The 11,573-nt window shown below is 39.9% G+C and overlaps 1 protein-coding gene and 1 long non-coding RNA gene across 2 annotated transcripts in view; both read left to right on the plus strand.

The window, feature by feature from the left end:
- The window catches only part of LOC129353783 (NLR family CARD domain-containing protein 3-like), a 109,013-nt gene that overhangs the window by 48,652 nt on the left and 48,788 nt on the right, over positions 1-11,573 (plus strand). Inside the window, 1 exon segment of the mRNA XM_055023227.1 lies at positions 8,258-8,286. Coding sequence (XP_054879202.1) covers positions 8,258-8,286 — 29 coding nt within the window.
- Positions 4,622-6,448, plus strand: LOC129353785 (uncharacterized). Its single transcript, XR_008605079.1, has 3 exons — positions 4,622-4,727; positions 4,823-4,963; positions 6,360-6,448. It is a non-coding gene; the product is annotated as an uncharacterized LOC129353785 (long non-coding RNA).

Below are 11,573 nucleotides of genomic sequence, written 5' to 3' on the forward strand. Positions count from 1 at the left end.
CTGTAGATTGTTTGATGGAGATGTTTTTAATCCTGCAGAAATTGAAGGGAGATTATCCCCATTTCTGAACTGAAACATGTGTTCTGGTGAAGCAGCAGTCACATTGAAACATTGAAGTATTATGGATATATGATTTATGTTGTTCCTTTTAGTCTGCTTGCAGGAAGACGTCCTGCTCCATTTTTATGTCACTCTGCATGACTTGTAAGATTTGATCCTTTTCTTTATGCTGAACAAAATGTGTTTATTTGTCAAGGTGAAACGTCTGAGGGGTTCTGTTTGAGTCCAGTGACCAAAATGGAGCTGATAAGAACGGAAGGCCCAACATTTTTGCAGGGAAAGTCAATTATCTCTGCAGGTTTTCCATGAAAACTAACTGGTAAGTCGTTGTCAGTTTGAGATTTTCTTCCCTCTGTGTCCTCCTAGATGAGACGCAGCCACGGGAAAACAAAAAGACCAATGTTCACGTCTCTACGGAACCAGAGACGGGACTTTCAGACGGGAAACAGAACAGCCTTACCTCTGGTCATGTGCTCGGCCTCACACATTTTGGGCGAGCCGTTGGACGCCAGGCAGCTGTAGCGACCGCTGTCCTCTTTGCTTTGAACTCCTGCGGAAAAGCAAAACTTCAACTGGGAATCCAGAAAATGAACCACCTGGCAAAACGAAATGTTACAATGGATTTTACACAAAGTCATGTTTGAATCACGTTTTTCTAGCATATTTTAGACCAAAAGTAGTAAAACAAAGTAAAGCGCTGGTTCAGAATGCTGGCGCTCACATTCTCACTAAAACCAGAACCATGGAGCGGTTCTAAGGTAGAACACTTTCAAATACTCTTACCACTGAAATACATTAAGGACTTGTTGCGTCAACCTTCCAGACCACCCAGGTTGTGGTCTGTTTCTGCATGCTGATAAGCAGCATTCAGCTTCTACTCACTGCTAACCTGGAACAAACTGTCAGAAGATGAAACCCTGAGTGAAAACTCATCTGCTTAGCCTGGTTTTAATGACGTAAAGCACTTCCAGCTGTCTCCTGTGTGTTATACAAATAAACCTGGGCTCAGTTTGAGATGATGAAAAAGAGGTTTTATATGGATGGTCCTGAATTTGAAAACATTTAAAATTCTGTCTTTAACCTCAGTTTAGTAAGATAAACGCTCGAGCCGCCTTCTGTTTCTCCCTCATCTGCATGCGGCCTCACCAGTATTCCCGTGTGGGAGTTGATTAGATGGGTCGCGTTGGCGTGACGAGGCTTGCTGGTTGACTTGTTGTCCTTGAACCAGGAGTGCGCGGCGGGCGGGACGCTCTGCTGGTCCCGACAGCGCAGCTGGACCGCCGAGCCCGTCACCACCGAGGCAGGGACTTCACATGTGGGAGTTTGCAGTGGCACTGGGTGACAAAGTAAGAAAGGGTGAGTCAGAACTTTGGTTTGTCCAAAAACAAAAAACAAAAATCAGTTTATGTTTGTTCCTTACCCAAGACGTTGAGGGTCACATTGGTCTCGCCCAGGCTGACCGCTGATCTCGCAGCGGTGCTCTCTGGCGTCCTCCTGGGTCACTCTGTGCAGGGTCACTCTCTGCTGGGTCACTCTGTGCAGGGTCACTCTGTGCAGGGTCACTCTCTGCTGGGTCACTCTGTGCAGGGTCACTCTGTGCAGGGTCACTCTGTGCTGGGTCACTCTCTGCTGGGTCATCGTCGTCCTGACCATGGTTGCTCGGCCTTCGAAGGGACCTGGGAGGAATGTTGGAAGGTCTTGAAAGCTGAGAATGTTGCAGAAGAAAGACTTTGCAATTTTTAATTTTTTTCCCCCACAGTAGCAAATTCAGCTGCAGTCAACTTTACTCAGAGCTGGTTTTAAGTCAAACAAGTGAAGTGATATTGAACTGAAGGGATGTTTTCTCAGTGAATCCCAACTAAAGCGTAATCGTCCAACTAAAATCGAAACCTAAAGTTGTAGAGGTTCTGAAACTGAGAACAGAACAGAGGATTTGGTCCAATTTGCAGAAAAGTTGGGTATGATGAGTGGATTTGCATCAATGATACTAACTTAACTTGCCAGTTTCATAGTGTTAGCATTCAGAGCTGAAGCTCAAATAAACATGCTTCTTAATGAAGCAAGAGCCACAACTGGCTAATGAAGTGGAGGAGGTGGCAATAGGTCAAAGACAATCATTAACAGGATCTGCCTGCTGAGAGCTTGTGTTCATTACAATTCAGACTTAAAGATGGAAGGTTAAACTTCCACCACACCACTGACCTTCATCAGTAGTTGATGATTAAATCAGCTTATCTGATGCATGGGTGGGACGCAGCTGGATTAAAACAAACCTCTGAAGCTTCCTTCAAAGTAGACGAAGGAGACATCTTTTGTCTTCTTCTTCCACTTGATGCGCGGGTTCGAGTCTCTTTCTGTGTGGAAGAGGCACAACAGCTCTGCATCTGAAAGGTGGGAGAGCGGGACCAATCAGGGGCCTCCATTTTAATGGCCTGGTCTATTTATATCTGCCCGCTTTACTGTCGTGCAGAAAGTGGACAGAGGTCATAAGGTTCATTATTAAAGGTTTGTGACAGGAAAACATGTTTATATTTGTTTGTGCCATTGTCACTGAAGGCCTCTACATCGGTAGAGATATTTTCTGAGCAACAGTTTCCTGAACTAAAACAAGACATGAAATTTCAACAATGTTAGACAATCTGAAACACTAAAGTGACCAAAAACTGAACTCTGACTGGCCTAACATCAGTTTGAACTCGATGGGATGACTGTTAATAGTGTTTTCCACTGGTGGTCACTGGTGAATCATGCATATTTGATTACAGGCGCAGGGCTGGAATCCTGCTGATTCTTAAAAAGTGGTGAAACTGTGATTTCACTAAAGTACAATATCATGTGTGCAGAATTATAAAACAGTAATTAGTAATTTTACCCTGGTGAGTAACAGAGGCTTTTTCCGACCATTGTTCTTTCAAATGACAAATCTAAATTTATAAATAAGCAAGAGGCCTTTATTCAGTGGATCAGTTTCCTGTTAGTCTATGACTTCCTGACCTGGCTCCACTGTTGCACTGCTATACGACCAGAGCCCAAGAGGGCTTCCCACTACGCTCGTAACTTAGTTGCAAAGTAGTTCTGTTTAGCCGCCTCAAGTTAAAGCTTGTCGGACCGAGGGGGAAAGAGACCATCTAGGGAACGATGCACAAAATTAGGAGCCAGGCCGATGAGGTGCTCTACATTTCTGAAAGACGTTCACAGGCTTTAATATCCAACTGGCAGATCAAGTTTTTGACTGTGTACACTGGGAACGGCAGCCGTTATCCGCTGTTTTATTACACTCTCTTCCTACCTTTTGGCTCAACTTTCCCTGCTTTCTTCAGCATCGCCTCTCTGTATGCAAACAGAGAACAGAACAGAAAGAAAGGGACTGGGATCTCGCAGGTTCAAGACCTGGGAGCAGGAAGTTGTCCTGACAACTTTATTGATATGAAGCAACAAGGTTATTCAATTTTTAAGCTTCCCTTTAGGTTTTTGATCGTCTTCAAAGACAAAAGTAGACAGCTTTCAGTTTGGTTGGCCCAGACAATAAAGTGCTGTGGGTTGAAATGGCAGTTTGGGAAATCTTCAACTACAGTCTGTGTAAAAATGTACTACAGCAAGGAGTAGAAATATTGCCAGAGGAGCGATAGATAAATTTAACCTCCTATCTCAAGCTATCCCTTTACTTTCCAGGATTTGAACCCTTGTCCTTGAATTGTAATGCCTTCACCTGTAGACCACACAATCTTACCCAATTGAGAAACATATGTTGATGCTCAAGACATGAATTTAAAATTTCACATGGAAGACTGACTTTATAGAAGTTGGAGGAGCAAGGTTGGCTTGTGGTTGAGTGGCTCACTGCATATAGACTGGGTTTCGGTTCCGATGGGTCTGAGTACAAGACCTGCTTGTGGTGTGAAACACATTCTGTATCCAGAGTGACAGCTAGAGTTTTAAAGTTTAACATGGAAGACTGACTTTGAGGTACTTGTAGAAGTTCGAGCAAATCAAAGGGTCGGTGCTTGGTTGGTGCACTGCATAAAGACATGGCTTGTGGTTCTGATGGGTCTGAGTTCAAGACCTGCTTGAGGAATGTGTGAAGCACATGTCAGGGAGGCTTTTTAAATGGGAAGATTCAATAGGGGGAGAGAGAAAAAAAAAAGCAGCAAATTAAATTTCACTCATCTGAAACTGAAATGATTATCAATTCATAAAAGTATTTTAATAACAATTAACAACCGATCTCTGATCCGGTTCTCTCTCTGACCCGGTTCTCTCTCTGACCCGGTTCTCTCTCTTATCCGGTTCTCTCTCTGACCCGGTTCTCTCTCTGACCCGGTTCTCTCTCTTATCCGGTTCTCTCTCTGACCCGGTTCTCTCTGACTCTCTTGTGTTCATGAAATCAGTTCCTACATTCAGAGACTCAAACTGAAATGTTCTTTAGTGAAGAAGAAACTTCATCTGGTTCTGATGTTGAAGCTGCAGCTTGAATCCGTCTCAGGATTCGGATCAGAATCCAGTTTATATCACCGATCAGCATCACTGTGGCTCCAGAACCAGGCCTATCTCTACCTGTGCAGGCCGGAGGAGGCCAAGAGGTCAGAGGGCAGAACCAGAACTGGACCCGGTGCCACCATGTTGAAGTGTTAACCAGGTGCATTCTGGGAGTTGAGACGGATCAGATGGTAAAGCTGAAAGGCGGATCAGGGCGGCTGTTAAATCCAGCTCTGTTCATTTCAGGTCGACTCTCTGAACTTGTGCTTTTGTCTTGTTGCTGCAGGTTGTTTGTTGTTGACGTCAATGATTCGTTCTGGGAATCTGGAAAAACAGATTTCATGATCACTTTCTGGAAAGAACCCATAAAACCCTCTGGTAATTTTGTTGAGCAACCAGCATTTCACACCATGAAGAACTCTTAGAGGTGATGATCTCAATAATCTGATTCAACAACTTCAGTAAGATTTTCACTGCTTTCATTTGCAGAGCAGGAACAGAACCGAGTCAGAAACCTAGAAAAACAGAAAAAAAAAAAACACAAATTGCAAAAATGACCCAGTTTATCTTCCCCTCAAACTGAGGCTGAGTGAACTTTTTAAAAGTAACAAATGAGCAGAAGACAGAAAGAGAGGTTCATTCCACATGGAAAGCCCTATCCTGCGTCAATTCATGCTAAAAATCCACATGTTGCCCCAAAAATCTCATGAAAAATATTTCAACTTGTTCCTGACAAAACACCGTGTTTTTCTGGGAGTCGGGAACACCGCGCTGTTCGCTGGCAGTAACTCTGATAATACCTGGCATGATATAATTATTTTAGAACCAAAAACAACTTTGATAAATTATTTAACAAAAAAAATTTGTATATAACACAAAAACATCCAAAACAAAAGGAAAAGGCCTTTCACATTTAAAGATGATTTTTACATATATATCTTAAATATTCCTCCTTAACTAATAATAATAATAATAATAATAATAATACACGTATAGTATAACAAAATTGGTATAAATATCTTTAACAACAGGATATTTTTACTAAATTGTGAAAAAGCAAACCATAGTAAAAATACAAATGAAAAAAAAAGATTAGAAACTGAAAAAGTTTTGAAATTTTTGCCATTTAGGAAAATGTTAAACTTTAAAAAATGTTGTGAACTATGTTTCAGATTCTTTATTGTTATTGTTATTGTTATTATTATTATTATTTTTACTTTTAAATGAACTTTCTGGCCATAATTTAGCATCAGAGCTAAAAGGATAATTAAATGTGTAGCAGCTGAATGTTGTTAGCTATGCTAATGCTAATTAATGTCTATGGTGACCTTTGACCTTCCTGCCAGGGTTCTTGAATTATTCTGAAATGTTTGTAATTTATTAATCATTTGTTTTTTATTTAGAAAAGTAAACAAAAACTATTTTAAACAGGATCAGGAACTGAAGTCGGTCATGTAGTGAAAGACGACTGGATGGATCCGACTGACTGAAACTTTAACAACAAACATCCACAAGTTACTGGATGATAAAAACTATTTCCTCCTTTCTGGGTCTTTTTCTTCTGCCCAGATCATCAACAAATGATTAATATCTGGATCAATACAGTGGAGATGCAGAGGAGATAATAAGTTCCTGTAAAGCTGATCACAGTCAAAAGACGTTTTTACACCAATTTTGAATCTTTGGAGGTAAACAAAACAAACTGACGGCTTTAAAACTTTTACACAGTAATGTTTCATTTTTAGATGTTGTTCATTATTATTTTACCTTTAATCTTCTCCTAATCTGCACTAATGAAACCGTTTCCTCTGTTTGCTTCTCAGGTTATAAATGAATGTTCAAACTGATTGAACTGGTGGATGAAGAACTGGAGGTTGCAGAGCTGACAGGCTGGAAAACCATCGATCTGTCCTTGTAACAGGTTGGCCTTTTACGGCTGGATTTTTCAGTGCAGATTGATGATATCAGGCAGAGTTTAGGTGGAACAGCAGGTTTATTCCTCCCAGCATCACAAACAATGTCACACTCTTGGTCTTACAAACATCTCAATGTCTCAATATCTCTCACAGGTGAAAATTACAATCTTAAATAGTCCCAGCTGTGACAGTTAAAACAATCTGAAAATTCATAAGATAATCCCATCTTACCCTGTTCCCCTTAATTGAATAAAAACATTTAACCACAACCACATCAACTTCCTTTTTATAAATATTTTTTATGTTTTATCCTTACCCTTACTAAAACACCATAAAACAGTACACCATAAAACAATACACCCCTCTCCCATTCTTCTCAATGGTCTCTCCCAGGACCTATATCATTGTCCAGCCCCTTAGGACAATATTTGTCCAAACATCCTGAGAGAACACATAAAAAGACAGGTGAGTCACTATATTAGCACCTTCCATACCTAATAAATTATGCACATCATTTATTTAGTTTTATCCACCAATAGCTCATTGCTCTGAGTATCAATTCTCCTCTCTTCACAGTTAACCACCTCCACTGGCCAATGAGGAGCAGCTGTGCAGAGCCAGAACAAAGACTACACACCAATCCCTAAAATACTCAATAAATACAATTAAAACTTCCTGAGTGCAAAATGTTAATTTATAGATCTATTTTAAAAGTGCAGTGCTAAATAAGTGCATAGTGAGAAAGTGCAAATGTTTTTACAGTGCGATACAATACATTGAATAAATTAATTCAGTAATGAAGGCCTCTTCATTACAGTCCTGATCAGAACCGAACCAGGCACCAACAGAGAGCAAATCAATCTCTAAAATGTCACATTTTAAGCTTTATCAGAAGCAGTTTGTTAGAAAATGCAGCACAGACATTAAATTAAAATATTGTAGAGTTAAAAGTGAGGCCGTCTGTGTGACAGATGAACCTCGACCCAAACTGAGGAAGGAGGAAACATTCCTGCACAGCAGAGACAGAAACTCATAAACATCTTCCAGTGAACGGCTGCATCAAGTTAAAACATGTTTGTAACTCTGCAAGTTTTTAACTGTCGTTGGAAACGTTTGAGACAACTAGTTGAACAACTTAAAGCCTCCAGGCTAAAAGAGACAAAGATTAAAGAAGTTTATGTTCAGTAGTGAAGGAGGATCAGGTGAGTTAGTGACACGACTGGATGAAGTTAGTTTTGTTCTGTGGCCTGTAAAGAACCGAGACGTAAACGCCTCACTACGTCTGACCCAGTGATGTTGGTTCTGAAGCTTTATTGGCCAATAGAGGAGCTGAAGACAGATGGACTCGGTTTCATCCATCAGGTTTGCTAAATGTTTCCCAGGCTGGATGTAACTCTGGTTCTGATCCGTTTGGATCACATTATGGCTTGTAACGCCTGATCATTTTCAGCAGCCTGTTTTGATAAAACCAAATCTCATTATTTCTCAGGGTTCTGGTCGGTCCTGAAACTGGTAAACGGACCTGGAGGACCACAGAGACAGAAATGATGGAACTCCAACAAAACTGAAGAAACTGAAGCTCCTGACCTTCAACCTACTCACAGCTCCATGGCTGAATGAGGAAACTGAAGGTCCCGCCTTTCCGGTCTGGATCAGAACCGGTTCAGTAGCATCTGAATCAGCCAATCAGCAGAGGAGTTTCTTCCTCTCTGTGTGTCTCTGCTGGTTCCAGTAGAAACGGTGATCTGGTGTCAGAGGTGATCCGCTGCTGGGATCCGATGGACGACTCTCTGTTCTGAGAGGAAGATGATGATGATGATGATCCTCCTGCTCGGTAAGATCACCTTCCTCTCTGCTCCTCATCCTCTCCAGTCTCTGTAAGCTGCTGATCAGACTCAGAGCTTCTTGGTTCTGGTCCATTCTTCTCTATAACCGACCCTTGGTGACCTCAGCTGGTTGATGGTTCTGGTTCCAGCGACTCGTCTCTCACCAGTCCTCCCAGTAGATCTCACTGGTTTATTGTTCCTGGTTGGATTCTGGTCTCTTCCATCCAACCTGTGGCTCCACTTTGCCGTTTCCTGTCTGTATCTAATTTCTCTGGTGTGGGTTCAGCAGCTGATCTGGTTCTGATATTTTCTATCAGGTTGTATTTCTGTCAGCATCAGAACCACTGAGACCCGTACAGACCAGTAATCTGGACATTAGTTCCCAGAAACATTAACCTCAGAAACCAGTGATGAATGTTTGCAGATGTTGAAGGTTCTGGTTTTCCTTCCTGTCTTCAGTTTTTCACATAAATGTTCATTTGAATCCAAGATGGCCACCTGGTGGTTGTAGTTTGTAGTTTATTTCTCCTGAATTCACCTCAGTCTCAGGTTGGTGGTCATAATGTTCTGCTGCTGATGCATGATGGTGGTCTGACCATTAAAGGAGAATCAGGTTCTGGTGGGTTCTGGTTTACTGGTTTACTGGTTTTATAAAAACAAATCTGATCTATTGATGATATCAGAATGAAATTATGAGTTTTGTATCAAACAGCAATTCTTTAGTCAGTCGGAAAATTGCAACATACTGAGGCCAACATGTTCAACTAATCCTGGATCCTTTAACAAACATCTGGAATGTATTTATGACTAGAATTAAATTTTTAGACATCTGTGTTAAGATTGTAGTTGTGTATAAATCCTTTTGAGATGACGGTAACAATGAGGTTCTATTGAAGTAATAAAAATATGTAGAATATACAGAAATGTCCAAATTGTTGTTTGATCAACAAAGACGCATCAGTTTCACAGCAGAAAGTGACTGAAAGTTACCAGAAGGTTTTATATTTTATAACTATAAAGAATCAGAACCAGAAATCACAGAAAAATAAAGTTTGAAGAATTTTAGTTTTTTATAAAGTCACAGAAACAAAATCTGCTCCAACAATCACCAAGATACTAAAACTAAAATCTTTATCATCAAATCTGTACAAGAGATAAAACAACCTGAAAACTGACAGCAGGATTTCTGCAAATAACCACAAACAGCAACTCTAAAAAACACATTCATGCTTTTTGAGTTTCATCTGTTTCAATCTTTCAGGTTTTACATTTTTAAGTTATTTTAATGCACTTTTATCAGTTTTATGACTTATTGCTTAATGTGAGTTATATGTTACATGATCAGATAAGAGTTCAGTATCACTGAGCTGTTTAGCAGACAGACTGAAATCTTTCATCATTAGTGAATAACTGATCATTATTTCTACACTAAACCTTCGTCTTGTGTCCTCAGTTTCCCAGCATGCTCTGGGTGGAGTGGTGGAGGTGAATGAGGGGGCGGAGTCTGTCCTGCTGCCCTGCTTTTACTTTGGTTTTACACCTGAAGACCCGTTACTCATCTGGACTCGCAGTGATCTCAGTCCGAACTCCGTTCACCTACGGAGAGAAAACAGTGATGATCTTCAAAACCAGAACCAGCGTTTCAGAGACCGGACCTCCATGAATCCTGACGCTCTGGATACTGGAAACTTCAGCCTGACTCTGAGGAAACCTCAGCAGTCTGATGGAGGAAACTACACCTTCAGCATCTCTGCTGGAAGAGAAGAACGGAACCTGAAACAGATTCACCTGAAGGTCAAAGGTCAGATAAACAAACAGGACTCCCTATTTTAAAGTTCTATAAATGAATGAATTTGTTGAAATGAAAAAATTAATAATTGTTCATAGTTCCTGTTACCATGGAGACCATCCCCAGAATAACTCATTATAACCAAGAAATGGATGAAAAGATTATTTCTATAATTAAATTATTAATACAATAATTTCTATAATCTGAGTTACTATGGAAACAGATTTATAACCTAGAACTCTGCTGTTAATTCATAACAAAATGGAAATGATTTCATTAATATTTCATGTTTCTTTAAGTCTCCATTATTGACTTCAGTCACTATTTTAGTCTTTTAGTAAAGCAGTCGACTCTTTAATGACAGCAGCTTTATTCATATAAATAATAATATAATAAAATATAAAATGATTTAGATAAATATTCAGCACCATTCTATAACTTCTTAAAAATACTTTATATTTATTCAGATTATAAAACATGATTTATCACCTTTTTTACTTTTAACATTATTATTTATGTTCTGATGATCAACTGTATAAACTGAACATTTACAGGATGAATTTCCAGGAATAATTTGTGTTTCTCATCTTCAGCCTCCACAGAACAAACAGGTTATAGATCTGCTATGTATAGATCAAACCCTCTGATGGATCAATAACTGTCACATGAACCACTGATGGATTCAAGTTTCTGATTTATGTTGATCATTAAATGATTTTTCTCCCTGCAGACAGAAACTGAATGAAGACATAAAACCAGAAAATGATCCAAATGTTTCTGCTCATTTTGTTCTTTATTTCCTCTCAGTTGATCACCAGGAGGTCGAGGTCACTGAAGGGTCAGATTCTGTCGTTCTGCCCTGCGCAACATCATCCCAGCTTCCTGAGGACACATCAGTGGAGTGGACCCGTTCAGAACCTCGTTCCATGTTCATTCATGTGTTTCCCAACACGAATAAACACTACGCCCAGCAGGACAAACTTTACAGCTGCCGAACAGAGATGAAGAAAGATTTCCTGAGGACCGGAGACGTCAGCCTGACCCTCATGTATCCCACACACAGAGACGATGGACGCTACGTCTGCACCGTCTACAGAGACCAGGACGTCCTGAGACACACCGTGGCTCTGAAATATTTCAAAGGTCAGTCCAGGGAATCAACTCAGAGGTCAGAGCTGGCGATAAAGGTCAAAGGTCAGATAAACAAGCAGCACAATCATAACACAAACTATGAACTTTATTCATAAAATAAAGTTCTAATCTATAAATGAATTTGATGAAATGAGAAAATTAATAATTGTTCATAGTTCCTGTAACCATGGAGACTATCCCATAATAACTCATTATAACCAAGAAATGGATGAAAAGATTATTTCTATAATGAAATTATTAATACAATAATTTCTATAATCTGAGTTACTAATGAAACAGATTTATAACCTAGAACTCTGCTGTTAATTCATAACAAAATGGAAATGATTTCATTAATATTTCATGTTTCTTTAA

The sequence above is a fragment of the Poeciliopsis prolifica genome, unplaced genomic scaffold (assembly GCF_027474105.1).
Source record: "Poeciliopsis prolifica strain line A6 unplaced genomic scaffold, Auburn_PproV2 SCAFFOLD097, whole genome shotgun sequence".
NCBI classification, from domain to species: Eukaryota; Metazoa; Chordata; class Actinopteri; order Cyprinodontiformes; family Poeciliidae; genus Poeciliopsis; species Poeciliopsis prolifica.